General features: G+C 43.6%; 1 protein-coding gene across 2 annotated transcripts in view; it reads left to right on the forward strand.

Annotated features, from left to right (window-relative positions):
• LOC143430439 (lachesin) overlaps nucleotides 1-21,162 on the forward strand; it is a 119,758-nt gene that overhangs the window by 67,149 nt on the left and 31,447 nt on the right. For both annotated transcript variants that reach the window (XM_076906740.1, XM_076906739.1), the window contains exon 2: nucleotides 16,152-16,249. In XM_076906740.1, coding sequence (XP_076762855.1) covers nucleotides 16,196-16,249 — 54 coding nt within the window. In that variant the 5' untranslated portion in view covers nucleotides 16,152-16,195. The remainder of the gene's footprint in view (nucleotides 1-16,151; nucleotides 16,250-21,162) is intronic.

A 21,162-nucleotide genomic window follows, 5' to 3' on the forward strand; every position in this document is an offset into this window, starting at 1 on the left:
TTAAAAACTGAGCAAACAAGTATTAAGGCACGATAGGTCTAAATCGAATATTTACTGAGATATTTCGAATCAAAGTTTCATTGTATCTTGGTCGGTCTGATTATTGAGCGTTACTACTGAAAATGAAAGAAAAACGACGTGTATGCTACTTTCTCATCAAATTCTGCTCTATAGATCTTGCACACACAGAAATACACAAACTGAGGCAAAATATATTAAATTTATTAATGCGCATATGGTCGTTATCTTAACAGTACCAGTAGTAATAGTCAATAATTAGCACCTCTAAGGATAAAACTTCAAATACAAATATCTCAGCAAATATTCACTTTAAACCAATCATACCTTAACACTTTTTCGCTCAGTTTCGAACCCTCTTTCGATCGACGCGACACAATACAGTGTGTTCCACAAGAAATAATCTTAAATTGAACTTCGATTGCGAGTACAAAATAAATTTTATTTCATCGCATGAGAATTATATTTTAGAAGAGTCCAGGTGGAATTCGTTGAAGCCAGTGGGTTGGTATTTTGCAGACATTTGCGAATTCAGCCGGCAAATAGTGACGGATTGCATCTGGATGATGGGGAGAGCCGAGGGAAGCGCAGGATCCACGCGCGTACATCTTATCCGTGCCGTTCTCGATTCTAGTTTCCCGCGTACCTTTTACCTACGAGTGTAATATCGAAAGCTCAAAGTACATAGGACGTCGTCGTCTGATCCGGCTTCTGAAGAGTCGAGCTATTCAAGCACGGCGCAGACCGTCCCAGCCTCGGTCCCAAAGGCAGGAACGACGCGCTCCATCGTGTGTATGATACGGGAACGTTTCCGTAACACCATCGACTCGATTCGTGCCAGGATTACGGACGTGTCTGCCTATTCGCGTTCGCGACGATTCTCGATAATAAATTCGCCCTTTTCCCTATTTAATACACCCCTTGGATCGCGAGAAGCAAAGCCTTCCTTTAATAATAGCTTATTTTATGGCCAGCGTTGAGTTATGCGAATAAACAGAAAGTTATTCGTGGAAATAAAATTGTGAATGGTAGTTGTAACGATGGTTCTGAACGTTCGAGTAATATTCTTAGAAAGATTTTGTATTTCTTAAGCATAATTAGAGATTGTGAGACACTGTTCCTATTTAATATACTCCATAGATCGCAAGAAGCAAGTCCTTCCTTTAATAATAAGAACAGCTTATTTTATGCCCAGCGTTCTTTGATATCCACTGAGTTATGCAAATGAAAAGGAAGTTTTTCGTGGAAATAAAATTGTGAATGGTAGCTTTGAGTAATATTCTTAGAGAGATTTAGTATTTTTTGAGTGTAATCAGAGATCGTGAGACACTGTTGGCTTTAATTTATCGATGATACGTTTCGAAAACTTGCGCGAGGCACACTCTCTCGAGCAAGCTAATGAACGGCTGGCTGGAAGAGAATTCGGATTAGAAGGTCTGTCCCTCGAGCGGAGTAGAGCCAAATCCGAGTATAAAGTTTCGAAGGTGAGTGGCCATTTAAATTCGCCAGAGTGTCGAATAATAAACCTGGGAGTTTTGCAATTAGCGGTGGAAGTGGATAGATTGAAAGTAATTTGCGAAGGGTGCCGTACAACCGAGGCTACGAGCGCCTTTCTATCCCTTCGCTGAGAAGTTCTCGCTAAGATATTGGTAATTCAACCATCAGCCAGGCATACCTGCCGCAGAGTATTCTCTCTCTGCTCAGCGTAGATCGAGTTCTATTAGAAATAACGAGGCGAAACGAGAGTCGAGTGTCTCTCGAGAGAGAGGTATTAAAAATTCCTTAAGCATCTCCTTTGCACGCGATAAAGGGTTAACCGTGAACGCAGGCAACCGCTCGCTAATCTCGACGTTCTAATTAACAGCATTCTGCGTGGACCTGTCACTGCTTTCGCCAGCTTTCATTAAACGCGAAACAGTGACGATCTCCACTAAATCTCCTTCAAGCTTTGGCATTAAAAACGTTGAAATTCGTTGAGAAATTCGTTCCACGTATCCTTTACAAGCCAACCAAGATGTCTGAGCTCAGACGTGGTAATTCGCAGACGAGAACAGCCGTGGTCGTATTATTTAGGGACGCGTCGGTTGCACGGTTCGCGATCGAATCCATTTTGATTCCAAGGAATGTAATACCACGTGTAACGACCAGCATAATGGCCAGCAGCGTGGCTTGGGTAGTCGCTGGAATTATTGAGAATCATTCCACCGGAATCTGGCTCGTTTTCTCTCCTCTCCTTTGACGAGAACCGTTTCATGCCTCGAACAATTACAGACGCCACCGCCAGAGGGTGGCTGCGATTTAATTGGACCAGGCGGTTAAGTCAGCCACGTTGTCATTCTTGATGAGCTGATCAATATTTTGCCCCGTCCATAGATCGTGTTTGACTCACGCCATTTAGGCTGACGGATATCCGGGTGTAATATAACATTAGGAATCAGAGCCTGCGAATTCTGGAGATCTCTATTGACGTTTATCGGCCTCGAATTAGCATAGCAGTTACGTTCGTAATTCAACGGACCAGCATTTGTCATTGCGCGCGATAAACGCGTGAACCATGAATTTATATGTTTGAATCTGCTTCGTAGTTTGAGCAGGGGGCTCCGTTTCGCGTAACAAATTTAAATCCACGTTAATTCTCGTTCAGGACCCTCCAAAGTGACGACACACTCGGTTAGGAAGTTGGTTTTTTTTATTCAAAAAATAATGTTCCCCGCGTTTTACCTTAATGTATCGAATACATTAATTTAAACGACGTTATAACGCGATCTCGTCGCACAGCGTGCATTACGAGTTAATCTCGTCGCGAGATGGAAAATTTCAATCGAGTCCAGCTAAAAAATTAACGTTAAAAGCTTGTTATTTAAAACGAAGCCGTGTTCCTCCACACTTCGCGACGCAAGTGCAACACAGACGAGATACAAATATCTCTGCGTTTGACGATACAACAAAACACGCCTCATTTCCGTCGCATTTCATACGTAAGTGTTATCCAGAACACTTTTACGCGCGTCTGCGGATTCGCGTAATTAACCACACCCCATAACAATTACTGCAGCGAGATAATCAAGATTTATCGAGGCGTCGTTGGCGCGCAGTACACGCCCCAGCCAGTGGCTCGTGAAATGAAACAGATTGGTTAAAAATAACCGCGCATCGTTCACGATAAAGCACAGAAGAGCCTCGAGGCAAGCTTTCTTTACGAAAATTTCACGCGCCTCGAAATTCCAGGCTGGCTCGATATCAGAATTCCTTCGTCGAACGCAATAAACGCAGCCAGAGGCGTCCCTCGTAGACAAATTTTTTCCCAGCTTCCGATGCGATCCAGCCGGATAGGATCTTCCCAGAGGCGCGCTATTGTTACGTAAACGATGGCTGGGCCCAGGATCCGTGCAAAGCCAGCGGAACCGTCGCGATCCGAACGCGAAACGGGACGTAAGCCCGTCACGTCTTGACTTTGACCCGGGACGCCCGCCCCAGCACACGTTCTCACTTTATGACACCTGTTTGCTACCACCCGCCATCGTCCTCGCCATGGCCTCGCCCTTTCCACCCAGCCACCACGTCCAATATGCCGCTCCAGTCGATGTAATTCCGCTGTTTTCGAGGCGACTAAGCTGCAGCAAGAAATATCTGTGTTCTTTTTGGTGTTGTTTGGTTTTGTACGTTCGCCATTCGGCCCAGTTACCACGGTTTTATACTATTTTAACATCCTTAGAAATTCTTCTGACGTTCACATACCACTTCAGTCGATGTAATTTTGCTGTTTTTGGGACGACGAAGCTGCAAAAAGAAATATCAGAATTTTTTTGGTACTTTTGGCCTTGTACGTTCGCCAGTTACTATTATTTTATACTATTTTAACACTTTGACGCACATTTTTTACTTTACGATCGGCCTCAGAAGCGCATTTTTTTTCTCTGCCACAGTTTTACCGCAAAAAACTTTCGACGGCTATAATCGTCATTCGCGTCAAAGTGTTAACATCCTCAGCAATTCTTCTGACGTCCAATATGCCACTTCAATCGATATAATTCTGCTATTTTCGACACGATAAAGTTAATAGAAGAAATACCAGTATTCTTTTTGGTACTGTTTGGCCTTGCACGTTCGCCAGTGGGCCCAGTTACCACAGTTTCTCTCTATTTCGACATCCTCACAGATTCTTCCATGTTTCATTGATCATCGATCGCGATGCAGGCCTTTTTGTTGTCGATTGAAGGTTCTGTTTATCGAATAGCGTCCTGTCGCTCGTTTCATAAGGCTGCTTTCAGGACTGATGCACTTACGTAGATTGAAAAGTGCCGTTCGTAATTTATCGCGACCAGGTGATGCTCGCTGCTGAGTTTGTTCGCGCTACCCTGATTTCTATCTCCACTGTGGCTATTTTCATTCCGTTCCTGAGTAACAGAAATTTTCTTCTGTTCGCGTTCCAGATTTCTAATCGCTCGCCTCGATGCCCTCGATCTTTTCAGATACACAGATTAATTAAGACAAGTCCTCCCACTGTTCCACTGCGCGTTTAATCGTCGCTGAACAGTCGCGACAAGGACGATACACGTCGAGCAAGTTTGTCGAGCCGCAGTCAGAGAGTTGCCAGCGTTGTTGAAGGGTACAGATCCCGCGTGAGAGCAGAAGTTGCTCTGAAATATGATTTGTAGAGCGCGAACACGATTCTCGCTGCCACTGGTCGCTCTCGTAAATAGTTAAAGACACTTTACGCATTCTGTCATCGAGAAATCGACGTCCACGCGACTAAATCGCGCCACTTTGTTCTCTCTTCGAAACAAAAACGGAGGAGAACGATCTCAAAGACGGACACCTCGCTCGAGTGAAACGAGCTTCGCCAACTGTTTCGTAATAATCGTTACGAGCGCAGTTCGATATCGATTGGCCAGCTTCCGGTTCAGTTTCCCGTTGTTTCGACCTCGAGCTACGAAATATCTTGCAAATTTCTGCTGATAATTACGTGGCTCGAGGAGCAATTTACCAGGGCGACTCGAAAAAGGCTTCAAAGAGGGAAATGAAATTTCTGCATTAAAATAGACCCATATGGTGGCGGTAATTATTTATTCTGTAATAAACGCAACGCAACTCGTTCGCCTTTATTCGCTCCTCTCAATGGATTTTAATCGTTTCTTGCTACCAGCCAGAGAATTACAAATTAATTACGTTTATCTTCACGCAACAATCCAAACGAAATTGTGATTCAAACAGTCTCGTAGATGCTCCTCGACCAGTTCTCTTAATTACAGACAATTAAACGAACACCTCTGCTCTTCTCCAGCCTTTTAAATCTCGCGTTGGAAGGTCTACGATGTTGCTGGAAACAGTCGATGGCGAAATGAGCAACGAGCCAGAATGCGAGCTTGAAATAACGCGTCCCATTAGGCGCACACGGTATCAGTTGAATCATGATGAAGTGGGCTGCGATGATTACGAAAGTCCAATGGCGATAACCGCTGAAAGCCTCGACAGTGCCTCGACAATCACGCCACTTCGATGAATCACATTCGAACGTTTTAAATTAGTGCAAGTGTTTACAGAGAAGACACAATTTACTGTATCTGACGATCAGAACTTCGCCAGTGGGAATAAGAATCATATCGCGTACAGTCTATATTCAAATTTCCGCCATTTCTCGCGTTCGAAGTCGGGTATAAAGATTTCATTTCGAATTTACCAGTCGCTTGGGCCGTTATCCGGTGAGAAATTGTCGAACGTTCGCGTTTAGCCGCGGATAAGGCGGCTGTAAATCGCGCGACATACGTTTCGCATGATCAGATAACGGAAAAATCGAACTCAATTCTGCCGGTTCCTTAAGAAACTGCCGCGTAAATTCGAGTAGCGCCGCGATTCGAGTAGATAGATTTGCATGGGAATTATACTCTGGCATTACACTTGGCGCAGGCGAGCGTGGATAAAGAAGCGGCTCGATTCGACTATGAAAGCGATTCTCGCGCGAGAACTCGACTGACCACCGAGCACGAGTCGACGCGCCTCTAACTGGCGGCCATTTTGGTACTCCTCGCGTTGGATCGTCTTCTATATTCCCTCGAATGTTCTCAGAATGTTACTGCCAGCTGTAATCCACAATTTTTGGAATAGCAAACACATTGAAGACTCTTTTCGAGATTTTTGATGATTTTCTAGCTCTACAGATGCAAAGTTTAGATTTTTGCACTGTTTTGACGATATTTTTACTGTCAATAGCGTCAGAATTCGCACACTTTGCCTCAACATCGAATTTTCGAAATAAAATTAGTTTAATCGTGGAAATTTGAAAAAAAACAGTGCTCAGAGCGATAGAAATGTTTGCTGAACTCTGGCGACAATTTTTCTCTCGCGACACAGGGGTAGTTTTGGTCTTCGATGATTTTCTGGCTCCACACACACACAAACTTTAAATTTTCACACAGTTTTGACGACAGTTTTGTTAGAATTTGCACAATTTGCCTTCACATCAAACGTTCGAAGTAAATTTAGTTCGACTATGAAGATATGAAGATCTAAAAAAAAGATTTGTCCAGTGATAGAAATGTTTGCTGAACTCTGGCGACACGGTTTACACGGGGACTAGATTCGGGTCTAATAACCGTGCCACGTCGAACGTTGGAGATCTGAAATTGTCCCGGTTCCGTTCATTTGCACAGGCGGCTGGCCGCGATTTGATTACACGCTCGCTTTGACGCGGGTGGCTCTCTTGACGCTCTCGTTTTGGTATTCGTCCAAACCTAATGCTCTCGATCTCTCGAGCGTGCGGACCAAGCTGATGCTTATTGTCAGCGATGGAAGACCACTTCTTTCCACGGCTGTTTTTATAATACTCGCATAAAAGGAGCGATCCTCCTTGGAAACTCGAGGGATCCTCGCGTTTTCGTTTCCGTTATCGCCAGAAACGCCCAAGGGTTTCGTTCGCGAGCGTCTGGATCCCGCGACGAGTCCCACACGCGTTTTATCCAGCTCGAGAACGTCGATACAAGCGTCGAGCTGTTCGCTGTTGCACCGCTAACAAGTTCTATATCTGTTTAACAAGATTTCTCTTAGGCTATGCAAATCTCTCGCATCGAATTGCATCGTAAACTTCGATGGGAGTCGTTCTCTCTGCCACTGGTTCGAGAAACAATTTCATATTTGCGCAGACGTTCTTAAGGAATATTTAAATAGGATAGAGAAGGTTCGTTCGTTGTTTTCAAGGAAACTGGCGTACGTATTTCTGTCTCTCGTAGAGAAGTGGCTGTTTGAGAGACATGTCGCTGAATGAACGCCACTTTTCCGTCGGATGCCAAAGAAAACTGCGCTCTCAATCTGAGCGTCTGGTTCTTGATGCATCTTGCAGTATCAGGCCTTTGAAAGTTTTTATATCCCTTTGATATCTCGTATCGCGTGACTCGCGACGTTTTTAACGTCTTCTATTGCCCACTTACCCTCCAAATCTGTGCGATTCCACGAGAAGTGGTTCTCTCGTCTCCTCCGTTGGAATATGAGAACACTCGATGGACTCGCGATCCGATTTATTATTTATTCAGAGCTAACGATGCAAGAATCGAAGCAGAATCGACGTAGATCGTCGCCAAGTGGCACGCGACTGATCAAATCGAGATTGAACCTCGTCGACGAGGCGCTGTTTGCTCTCAGATCGCTGCGAGTGTCGCTAATTCGCGAAGCGGGACTTATGAGTGTCTCCACCCCTTTGACGCGTATTTACCCTAACCTTTAGCGCCCATTGCTACCAAGTCTTTAATCAACAACTCGAACCTGCCTCGTGTAACGCTGCGCATCCAGATCTGGGGATTAAATCCTCCTGTTTACCTAGCCAGCGCCTACGCGTTGATTTTCTCACGGATTCTCGCAAATAAAAGCTAATTACTGCATTAACTAATTATTTCATTGCGAGAAATCACGTGGACAAGTGTCACGAAGACGTCAGAATTAAAAATCGCGCTGTTTTCTAATTGAAATTACATCCACGTCCAATTAGGGGTTGAAAACTCCAAATAAACGCTTGAACGTGGTTTTTAATACGCCAGCTGTTTAATTAATTATTAATTGTGAAAAACGTTGAGGAAATAGCTGGTCCAACAGTTGAACTCTTCGCTGATCTTCTTTGCTCTTCCATAATTCGACGCATTGTCTTATTCAGGGGCTGTTAAATGAAATTCGTGGCCAGCGCAGCAGTAACGCGGAACGATTCAGAAATCAAGCTTATCGTTGGCTCTTGTTCGCGTTCTTCGCGATTGAATTGTTAAGAAGTAGCTCGCTAAGGGTCCCTTGATAGACTTCAGATGGCTTGAAAGATGCAGCAGATGCGCGAACACGGTCCCCAGTAATGCGTTCCGCTTGTTTGCTCCTCGAAGTGGGATAAAACCTGCTGCTTAGAACAGTCAACTTGCTCTGTCTCGTTTTATTCATCGCGTACAATCTTTAATATCGATAATTAATGGCTAAAACACTTTAAAAATTCGTCAGAGCTCCATATTTGAATACACAATTATAATCAAGCGTCGTACGCATTACTATGGAAATAGTTTGAGGTTATGTCAGCATTCTGGATGATAATGCGAACCCTTCAAGACTGATTTCCGCCATTTTCTTTCGACTCTCGACAGCTGACGCTCTTTGCACTTCTGATGTAACGAAAGTCCTCTGATTCCTCTCGTTTCTCCAAGAAATAATCGAATCGATGCGAAACGTCGCTTATAATTGCTCGCGTTTAAATAACGAATTTATTACTCGCTCAGCGCGTTAATTAGCGCCACTGAAGGAATCGACTGCGTTTAATGAGAGACGCGAAACTGGTTCTTTTATTCAGTCTCGAACGGAGCGAAATAAACGGTCAAATTGTAGGATTTTGTGGAGACACAGGATCGCACGAGGAACTTAATAAACCGACGCTTCTCAGGACAATTGTACTTTCAAATCTGTTACACAGCCGCTGCATAATTCCATTTATTTCGCGTCGCGACAGCTACCTGATTCCTTCCAGCGAGTTACGTAGCCGAGAGTGTGTGGACTGCAATTATGCAAACGATCCTCAGTGACTGAGTATACGCTCTGTCATTAATAAAATATACAAAACTCCTCGAATTTCGTTGCTTCGCCGCGTAACGCTTACGCGTGACTTTTATCAGAGCCAGCTGAGCGCAGTTTCGCCACGACAAAAGTTACAGACGAGATCGATTCGAGTTTGCCTTTAATTAATAAAAATTGTTTAAACGACGAGACGATCGTCAAACGCTCGCTGAAATCGAGCTGTGAGAGTGGGTGTGTGTGTGTGTGCAGATCGAAGAAGCTTCGCGACAAACATTTCGCAGGGGCTGTTTAACGATTTACGCGCTCGCAAACACCAGCTCGATATTAACGGGCGTGTAAACGAGCCGAGCGGCGATACTGGACGGCCGCGCAATAATCTGATAATTCGGATAATTGATTTATCATGTATTACTCGATTTATAAAACTATCCAGGCTGGTGGATCGCCAGGCGTTAATTAAAACGCGCCTACAGATTTGCTCGGGGAATTTTTCTGCCCGCGAGTAACCGACTGCGCCCCCCCGATCGAATCCGTTGATTATAGATAATTCAATTGACAACTACGCGCGGCAATCGCTTTCACGCGAGGAAATAAAACGATCGACGAGACTCGAGTTTATTCTCTGTTAATACTCGAATTGAAACGAGCCATTTTCTATCGAAAAAAACTCGATCATATCTGTAGAATTTCGTTCGAACAGATTTGCAAGAGTTTTCACAGTTGCACCCTCCCGTCTTAAATGTCTCGTAAGTCGCCTGTCTCAATAATCTATCGAATAATTAGCAGATAATTAGAGAATTCGAACCAGTCATTTTTCTATCGAAAGAATTCGATCATATCTACAGAATTTCACTCGAACAGCTTCGTAAGAATTCTCAAAGTTGCACCCTCGCGTCTTTTAAATGTCGCGTCTCAACCACCCGTCTCGACAATCTGTCGAATAATTAGCAGACTCGCGAGTTTTAATCAGCCCCACTCTTCGATTCAACAACTTGGAACTGTTCCCTTGAATAATCGCTTTGTAATACGCGCTGGCTGTGACCCTCAAGGGAGACGTAGAACCAGACGGCACCGTGGCGTCGCTACTAAACTAATTTAAGTCTCGTCAGAGGCGTACTGGAATATGATATATCGCGAAATCTTATACTTTACGCTGTCTACAGAATCGTCTGATTAAATTTATTCTTCTGTTCAACATACACTTCTCTCTTCCACTAAAAAAAAATTGTTTCTCAAGTTTCCGTTGATCCTCATTGCTTAGACGGAACTCTTGCTACAATTTCACATAACCACAATCATTTCTACGTTTTTATTTAATCATATTAGCGTTTAAAAGTCTCAGCCAGGCGTTGAATTATCGCAGAACCGTCTGGCGAAATAATAAAAATTGTTTCTCGAGTTCCTGTTGGTTCTCATTGCTTAGACGAAACTGTTGCTGTAATTTCACGTAATTACAATCATTTTTGTGGTTTTGTTTAACGCTATTAGCGTTTAAAGTGCCAGCAAGGCGTGGAATAATCGCAGAACCGTCTGGCGAAATAAATGCATTTGAAATGAAACTTTTGATCGCTGCTCCTCCACTTCCATCGCGTTACACAACGGAAGTGCTCAGCCACGGTTTGCTACCCCTCCATCGAGAACATATTTCCGCGGCGCGAAGCAATATCGGGAACATTGGAAAAGAAATAAAGCTTAAATGACCGTCTGGCCCCAAGAGGACCAGTGAAATACGATTGTTGCTGGCTGTTGCCAGTGTTAACTGCAGATTGAAGCATACTAACCAGACACACGTTCGACGTGCAACGCTACAACGCTCTCTGATGCGTTCCTAGCTGCGCGGATATTTTTAATCGCGTCTATTTAATCGACTTAACCCATAAGTTCCCTCGTAACTAAGTCTGACTAACTCAGTTTCAAGCAGACGATACAACGACGGGGCTGACGCGAGATCAATTAACGGGGGATGATGGCGAACTTCGCTCATTCGTCTCAACTAGGTTAGAAAGGTCCAAACACAGCTTACAAGGCGGCACAGAAGAATTATTTGCTTTTTTAAAGAATTTCGTGAATTTATTGGAGAACCTCATCGCTCAATTTCGATCAATCGAGTTTCTTTTTTTTTTAAATAGTGTACGTGGAACGTTGGATAGAAATGCAACGTGATGGTTGGCGAAAGAAACATTTTTTTAAGAATTTCCTGGATTCATTGGAGAACCTCATCGCTCAATTTCAATCAATCGAGTTTCTTCTTTTTTTAAACGTGGAACATTGGACAGAAATGCAGCAGAAAGAATTTCGTGGATTTATTCGAGAATCATCGCTCAATTTCGATGGAGTTTCTTTTTTTTTTAAAGATTCATGTTACGAATGAGATTCATAGTTGGCGAAAGGATTCATTTAATTAATCCACCAGCGAGAACGCCTCTCCACCGCGTGCATTTCGTTCTGAAAGTTTTTCTGTCGCGACTCAGACTCGCTTTGAATATCATCGAGGATGCGAGTCGGCTAATGCTGAAGACGAGACGGAATTGAATGTCCACGTCTGCTGGAACTAAGCGTGATCTCCGTGGCCATCTATTTACCAGAAAATGGCGGTTAATCTCTCGAGAATTTCTACTGAAACCATCGCGTGTTCTTCGTTCGTTTCTCAGAGTTTCTCTCGTCGATTGCTATAAAAAAGTATGATCACTGCGAGCGTATAACATTGCATTTTCATATCGCGTTTCACTCGTTTCTTCTCTGAAATCCACAAGCTACAAGCACGCGCGTGGTTTCTCCGCATCAGCAAAATAAAGAACCCAGCTTCAGGTATTTCTCGAAAATTTGAGAGTTTCGAGTCAGCTCGTGGGTGCAGAAGGGCTCGATCGATACTCGCGAGTCAGCCAGCCAAAGATCGTCGCTAAAATGGTACCCAGAATCGCGAGTCCACGATTTTTAATTATTTTAAAAGCCAGTCGAATCGCGTTGATTCATTAAAAAAAAAAAAAAAAATGTTCCACGCTGTTTTGCCATATTTACTTCTCAACAAATGCACGGTGTTCACGAACGGGCTCGTTCAATTACATTTGCACAAAAGGGGAGCGCGCGCGGCGGATTCGCTCGTCCGCAGAGAAGTAAATTAACTTGAAACCATTCAAAAGGACCCCCACCCACGACGACTATTGATTTTTCTACACTTTTAACGAACCCCCGGCATTGTTTCTTTTAATCGACTAGAAAACCGTTCACGCCAGAGGATTGCGTCGCTCGACTTTCGTTCAGGGGCTGGAAACAATGAGCACGTGAACGATTGTCAGACGGAGGAGGGCACAATGATATATCTCGTCTTATACAGCGAGTAAATATCGTTACGAATCGCCAATAATTAAATAAAATATAGCCACAGAATATTTTCTAGAAAAAAAAATTGACGATAAACCGCGGCAATTTTTGGTATTTCAAATATCACTGACGAAGCATAGCTGCAGCCTCGATTTTTTTAACGAAATATCTCGTCTTACGAATCACCAATAATTAAATAAAATATAGACAGAGAATTTAAAAAAAAAAAATTGATAAACCACGTCAATTTTTGGTATTTGAAATATGACTGAAGAAGCATAGCTGCAGCTTCGATTTTTTTGATGAAATATCTGGTCCTACGAATCACCAGTAATTAAATAAAATATAGACAGAGTATTTAAAAAAAAAAAATTGTCGATAAATTGCATCAATTTTTGGCATTTCAAATATGACTGAGGAAACACAGCCGCAGCTTCGATTGTTTTAATGAAATTTTATATTATCTGGCGTATTAACAGAAACAGAGAGATCGAGCGTTTCCATACAGAAAAATGTTGTTTCGACAGATAATTTAATTCCGTTACGCCAGAAAATTTCTGACACGGATTCGAGTGTGGGCCGCTGGTATCGCGTTTCTAACTTTCGTTCTACGCTTAGCGCCGATATTAAATATCGCTCTTGCAGCGTATATTCCACGTGGAAGTTTAAACATGCTCGGTTGGCTTATTGTAGAAATTCTTCGATAAAAGTCATGGCGCTTTTTTATGAGAAGAGAAAATTCGAATACCTTTGGGGGAGAACGCGAATTTATCAGTGCCAGTATCCGATATTGAAGTTGAAATAACTCTCGAACTAATCATTCATCGCTATCGATGAGTCAATACCTTCAGAAGTGCTTGTATTACAATCTGTCAACAATTTTCTCGCGTTAAACTAACGACTAATCTCAAATAAAACGTTTGAAGTCTCTGATGGCGAATATCAGCGGCCTCTCGTTCGTAAATTTCAGTGACAGCGAACTCTGAGCTCTGAAAATTGAGGCTTCAACTTAGAGGGCGATCAGGGAGTCGTAAATTATCGGAAAAATGATGGCGAATGGGAGGTTTAAAATTGGCAAGTCTGGCGCGCGAACGAAGCGCGTTATGGAGTACAAGTTTTAAGGGTGGAAAAGTGGGCTTCGATCCAGAGGGCATCGATCCTCGCGTCAGGCTAAAGCGTTGCCACCCTGGCGAACGATCTAACTGCCTTCTGCAAAGACAATATGTTCATTTTTATACCCGCGTATTTATGAGAACCTTCCGTTGCAGCGTTATTCGCTCGCGAGTGAAGAATGGCGGCCATTCGCGATGTTTGAACGCCAGCGCTATCGATATGGATCGTCAGAGGGATAAACAATTCCATTATCAAAGCTTTTAATCATCTTTTTGTCGAATTAAACGATTCACAGAATATTCGAAAGGATTTGTAGCAAGAAAGACTGTTGGAGATGAATGCACGCGCACAAGTTTTTAGTAAATGAGAGTACTTGATGGTCGATGACTGATAAATTGTAAAGAGACCCAGTTTTTGCCCCCTCGCGAAATGTATGTAGCGCAGTTTTTCAACTATCCGCCAGTGGGCAAATCTTGCGCGAGCTGGTGGCATGCAGTGAAAAATGGCATGATAACGGATGGCCAATATCTTCTCAATGGCTGGATATTGATGAACCTAGCTCAGAACCATAGTTGGTACTAGCCGCTCTTCTTTTCACTGCTTCGATGCGAATCGACCAGCATCGAGAATGAAAAATCATAGCACATTCATCTCTCGATTCTCGCCAAACATTGACGATGAAATCTCATTCGTGCGATCAGCCTCGATGCATTATGCGAGCGACAAATTTCTGTCAACGCAGATTTCATTGCTCTCGCAGCGATCATAATTAATATCTGCGAAGAAATCTTATTTATTGGTAAATTGAAAGGAATAAATCGCAATATTAAATTTATATCAGTTCTCCTGGATATCCTCGACTGATAAATAAATTAATAACTCTCTCTTGGTTATGTATGCCTTAATAATTCACGTTAGTATAGTCAGATCTCTACTTTGCTGGACGTCTCGAGTGGTCCAACTAGTAATTAACAGGCGAAGGGGTAACAGGAATCCTTTGGTAACTTTATCGTTTCCTTTGTGCCAGTACGTGTGGCTGTGTACATTTGACGGACGATTCGCTTTCCTTGCTTAATTCAATTTTCTCGAGCCGCACGCGGAGGAATCGCAGTTGTATTGAATTACATCGAGGGATGAAACCACCCTCTGCGCGCTCAGTCTCGCTCCTCGTCCCTCTGACACGAAGGAAACGTGTCGTCTGCTCGATAACTCGAATTTTCCTCGGTTTTATCGCGTTTCAGTTTGTCAGACGTCACGTATCCGATTCGTTGCGTTTCTTTGTGATACCGTTTTCCGCGCGAGGGACGAGTCGAGCGCATCGAAATTCAAGACGCATCGATCCCACCGCCCGTATTGACGCGCGAGTTGAGTAATCAAGATGGAGTCAATAATCCGTGATCCGTTCAGCCTGGGAACCGGTCTACCCAGCATGTAATTGGGATCAGTGCTTATCTGTTGGCGCACGCTGGGTTTCAAACCCCTTTGCCAACATCCGCCCGCTCCCCTCTCGTCTCCTCGTCGCCTTTATGCGACTCGTACATGCCTGCTTAGCGTAACAAATCCTCGCCAACGTTTTGCTAACCGAACACTCGTTAACCAGCCATAACAGCCCCTCTCGAACGCATATTCGAGCCGCTATTCGATTACGCAACACACAATTCACAATTCTCTCCGTGGTAATTCGTTCTTGGCACATTCGACTCTCAAATTCTTTAATTACACGCAATATTAACTAAATTTTCTTCTCTAAATTTCATATTTGAGACGTGGATGCACGATAGTTTGATTAATCGCGTACACAAGTGAGTCCAGCTGGCGGTGGACGCCTCCGTAGATGGCGCGTCGACACGTTACGAGCAAAACCAAACTGTTCCGCGTCAGCAGATCCTCAGTTGCTTAGAGGAGTCACGTGTTTGCGTTGGAGACGAGGCGTTCTCTATAAGAGACTCGACTGGCCAGGGTGCTGCAGTTTTATCGCACCCCGCGGCTGATAATAAACACACTCAGCCCCTCGTTCAGTCATCGCACCCGTTCGAACGTTTTATTTAATTAGAACGCGACTCGAATTGGAGCTGAAAGCCAAGAGCAAACGGAGTCGCGGAATTTAATTAAGATTCGCTCGCGTTCGAATAAGTAGCCGAGAATTAGGGCTTGGTGAAAAATAGACGACCAAGGAAAGTGGTTGTTGCACTTTGGTCAGAAATTTTAATCAAACTCAACGATAAACATTTGTGTTTCAACGATTCTCAAGCTGAGATATTTTTTTTTTATGACAGTGAAACATCCGTGTGGTTAATTAATAGCAGAGTATATTTCATTTCTAAGCTCGAGAGACGTGAAAACATTTTAATTCGCGACAGTGCGTTCAACAAGAGAACTTTGATCTCGCGTTAAGTAGAGCTCTGAAATTAATCCGCGCGTAGAAGCTCGCGTAAGAAAATTGCTAAAAACCAGTGGTATCTTCTAATTAAAATGGCGTTCGCGTTACTTTGCTCGTCAGTAACGTTACCAATTTCAATTTCAGCCCACGTTTTCTTCAATCTCGCTAATAAAACAAGTTTCTGGCACATTTTTATGCGAAAACTTGAACTTAAAAAAAAACCCTTTTTTAAGCTTTCACGATGAAACAAACGAACCTGTTTAGAAGATAACGAACCCTTCTGTTTCAGAGGGACCGAGCTTTACCGTGCCAATAACAAACGTGACGATCCCAATGGGCAGAGAAGCTGTGCTCGCTTGCGTCGTTGCAAATCTGTCTACCTTCAAGGTAAACCTCTCTACTAACGATGTTTGTTCATTTCATACGCGTCTTCCACGCTCGACGAGTTTATTGTACAGCCTTGTTGCTCAAACCAACGCAATACGTGGCGTCGATTAATTTCATTTCTCCTTTAAACCCCAAAAAACAGTGTCCACATCGATATCAGCTCGTTTCGACTCTAACTGAATTGCCGTTGGAAATTCGATTGATTCATCTCGTCGAACATTTTTCAGCTACTCTCTTTTTTTTTAAATATCGAATAACCTCGCAGCCAGTTGTACAGCTCGCATAATATTCATTTACGGGTCAGTTGGAGCGCGCTCGTCGAATTTTCGAGTCGATTTCGCGAAACACGAGAGCCTCGCGAGCGAAACGCCAGAGTTTTTTTTGTTTTTTTTTTCGCGCTGCACGCGTGCAACACGCGGACACCAGGAAGTCGGATCCGCGCGCAAGAACCGATTCTATTAAATAACCTTTCGGCTCGAGCGTCTGCGGCGCGGAACACGCCGCTCCCGCGCGAGCAATTAACGAACTGGGCGGCTCGAAAAACTGGGGCGTAAGCGAATTTCGTTAATTCGCGTTCGAGTAATCGTGAATCGCTGCCGCGGATAGTCGTTTGCGCGAAACAAATTGGCAATATCGCGAAATTTCTGCTTGGAAACGGAGGCTGCAGGCGTTCAGATCGCGGCTGTTTCGATTATTCCCCCGGTTACGCGCTTACGAAGAGGCTCAAACGGCCAGAAAATTAAATTCTACGCGCCTGCGATCGCGTCTGGTCCTTTTTTCGAATTAGAACGCACGCGAACTTGAAGCTTCTGCTAATGGCGCTCTCTATTTTAGCACGCGTAAGCACTTATGCTGATAGATTGAAGAATATCATCGCGCACTAAGTGCTCGATTTTTGCGTGCATTCCGCAGAGTGTTCTCTGAATGTTTTATCAAGAGATTCGATCCTTCGCAAGCACTGCTCTTTAATTAGAGGAAATCTGTCGCATAAAAAATTCGAGGCGCTCGAAGAGTAGTGAAAAATATAGAGGCTTTGTTAAATGGTATTTCGAGCGATTCGCGAGTTCACTGAACGATCGTTCCATCGCGATTCCAATGGAAGCATCGCGGAAAGTAATGGCAGCAATTTTTTCGAAATGCTTCCAACTGACTACTCACCACTGAACGTTCTTCTAACGCTCAGTCAGAGAATCTAATAAAGATCCATAATACACGGCTCGCGAAATCCAGCCCTACATCTTCTCACGTCGCGGGCCGATTTAACCCAAATTCAATCCCGACCAAGCTGCTCTACCGTGGAATCTCCTTGCCAAGTTTAAACTCCGTTGATTAAGTGCTGCGCGAGTAATCGCGATAACAAACAGACAGCCAACCTCGTCGTCTTAAGCAATTATACAAAAATTTCTATTGATTATCACTCTGAGAAACATTTTTTTTTTCGATTGTTTATAACTGCCAGATGAAATCTAGTGTAAGTTGTACGTTTCGAAGTAAAAATTATCACATTTTGCCACAGTTTTTCCAAAAAAAAACTTTCGACGGCTATAACCGTCATTTGCTCAGAATATCATTTTTCTATTCCAGAAGCAAATGACGGCTATGACCGTCGTGACGACTGCTATAGCAGTCATTTGTCTCTGGATACTCAAACGTTCCAAAGCGAAAAAAAAACAATTACTAAGCTGTCTGGCACGCTACCATTTTTTTTCCAGACGTGTTACTTAATGATTTAATAAATGTATGCATTAGTACAATTGGTACTAACACTGTTCTTATTTTATTAATTAAAATATATGCACGACGGCTATAACTGTCATTTGCGTCAAATTGTCAAATAAAAAAAAAATCGCTGGTGATCTTACACGAAGTAACGAACGTGTCTTCTCGAGGAATCTCAGTAATTATAATATATATATATACACGTATAGCATCGCGTGAGTTGAAGAGGATGGCCGACGCATACAAAGGAGCGGCGCGTCACTCGCTAGAAAAGGGAATGGCCGGGTGTTAAGCTGTACAGGGGTGAAACGAGTATAGCACGTCCTAGAACGAGCCTGCCAGCAGACGTAGACTTAGCTTAAGTGCGTCAGTTTAAGCCTGGGTATTGCGCAGTCACGGTTCGCGACGGGCGAAGACGCTTCCTGTCATCCTGGTGCGTTTCCTACCGCGACCCAACCCTCAAACGTTCTCCAAGAGCTCGCTCGCCCCCTCGCGCGAGCGTCAGCAGACGTCGCCAGCCACCCTCGAGCGTTTTCGTAATTTCCTTCGTTATTACAATGCCTCGTAGCATCCGCCTTAAATCGTACGTCGGATGGAGCGTGCGTTCAGAAGCTTCTCCTTTTTTTCTTGTGCTCTTTCTCTCTTTCTTTTCGAGTTCATTAAGGTCAACGGGAGGGGCGCACTCGAGCAGCAGCGAGTAAATATTATAAAAGGGAGGGAACTGGTCCGCGTTGTTCCACCACGAGCGCCATCTCGCGCGCAGCAGCCTCTCCTCAGAGCGTTCTTTTAAATACCTGAGCGCAAGTTCTCGAGCAGACTTGTTACCAGTGCCGCTGGCCCTCGTTCGACGAGTATCAAGGCTTGCAATTAGCGAGAGCCGCGTGATTAATATTAGTTTATTTAAGATTATTCAGAAGGGTAGAACGGAGCTCGCCAACTTCCAGTTCCGCTCTGGAAACGTTCCTCGCTGCGAGAAAGTTTTCGCTCGAATTGAAGACACGGCTCGCAGCCGGCGGAAGTAGTCCTTAATCCCGCCTCAATCCCTTGAAAAATGATTCTAGCGCCAGGTACGCGGCTCTGACAGGATTGTATCGCGTCAGTTTCAGTCCAGGGAATTTATCCAGAAATTTACTCTCGTTTTTGTGTGCTTGCGTTGTTTTTCCTTTGGACTTAATCGCGATTAATTTGACTTTGGTCCCTCGAGGACGATGCGATTGACGAATGTCGCGTTTTCTGATCGCGTTCGACGATGTCGCGCGGAAATAGTCGCGTGTGGGACTCAAATATTTGGATATCCGTTTGTTTGACAGACTTAGAGCAGACTTAGCTTAGCTACGTCCGATTAGGCGAGGATATTACGTAATTACGAGTCATGGCTGACGGGAACTGTTCCTATCGCGCTCCCAGTGGGTCCTCGAATACCTTGAATACCATTTTAATCAGTCGCGATCCGAATTCAAGCGTCTTCTCGCGTACAAAGTGTCCGCGTTTTAATTGCACAGGGAATTTCGCGTGGAAAATTATTTTTCAATGCTCGTGCAATGCTCGTAGTCGCGATTAATTGAATGACGAAGCACCAGTGGCTGTTGCATCGTGCACGATTTATTAAATGCAGCGCGCATAAGCGATTATCTACGCGTAAACAGTCAACGCCTCCCTTTAAATGCGTTTATATGCATATGTGATAAGGGATGGAGCCGCACCCGTTGATTTATGAATAGAATATTCAGCGATACGAACACCCTCGCCGCCACTAAATATTAACAATAATCTTATCACTGACGAACACATTAAATCACTTATTCGTTATCGCGTACGATTCGCTTGATCCCCAAACGCAACGCCATTAACGTGCCCGCGGATCATCGTTCGTCGCTAATTACTACGCTCGAGATAATCCTGAGAACCACGAGCACACACGATGGATTGGTTTCCTTGTGTCTGTCGATTTCCATCGACTTTTAATCAAAGTTGGACTTGTTTCAACCATTCTCAAACTGAGATATTATTTTTTTTTATGATAGCGAAATGCATGGTTAATTAATAGTAGAATATATTTAATTTCTAAGCTTTGAGCGGTTGCTAAATATTTTAATCAAACTTTCTCAAAATATTATTTTTTCTATGATAGTAAGACATCTTTGTAGTTAATTAATAGCAGAATACATTTAATTTCTAAGCTTGAGAGTTGCAAAAAAATTTTATTTTCCCGCGTATAGCTCGCCTAAGAAAATTGACAAGACTTTATTAACCGCGTAACGAAGCCGCGATTGCAAAACAATTTCGAGATCAAATACAGCTCATAAATCGTTAAGAAATGTGGCGATAATAAATCCTTTGAAGAACGCAGGACTTTATTTACTGTATTTCTGTATCGTTTAATTAATTCCCAGCTCTCAATTATCCGCGTCACTCGAAAGCCTCGCTCGATACGTCGATTAATATTAAATAACAATCGCGACCAGTCTCGCTAAATCACGAGCCATTATGCGGTAGCTAACGTATCGTCTCTTAACTTTAATATCCGCTGCCTCGATAGCTTCTGACAACAGAAAGGTGGATCGTACACGACAATCTTAGGCAGTCATGCCTGTCACCACTGAAATTGTATATTGGATCCGCCATTCACGTCACGAGTCCCTCACCCCCTTCCGTGTTAACGTAGATACGATCACAAAAGGATTTTCGTGCACCATATTGTTCTGCCTCGTAATATCAGAGTTAATACTGCTTTCTATAGACATAACTAACCACAGTCGCTAAATATCTTCCTTAAACGAACCTCGCATCCCCTAAAAACCACTCTCTCAATTCAATTCTCAATCTCAACTAAAAACTAATTCAATCAACCCCTACTGCACCCTTCAAAACGCCACAAAACCCAATCGCCAAAGCATCTGCTATTTTTCTAAACCCACAAACAACTCAGATTTCGTGTTAACCTCGCCACAAAATGGCAGTTAAATTGCGTGAATGCGTACAGAGGGGTGGCATCGACTCCTCCAGCAGGACTTTCACAGGCGAAAACGGGAGGATATCGTCAAACGGAGGAAATTAATATTGGCATCAACGAACTCGCGCGATGGTGGCCATTCACGTGACACAGCGGCAGTTAAGAGGGTTTAGAGGGCGAGAAGGGGCGGTGATGTAAGGGCGCTCTCTGTGTTGGTACACGTGGATGTTAATCAGAATGG

The sequence above is a fragment of the Xylocopa sonorina genome, chromosome 14, assembly GCF_050948175.1.
Source record: "Xylocopa sonorina isolate GNS202 chromosome 14, iyXylSono1_principal, whole genome shotgun sequence".
Lineage (NCBI taxonomy): Eukaryota > Metazoa > Arthropoda > Insecta > Hymenoptera > Apidae > Xylocopa > Xylocopa sonorina.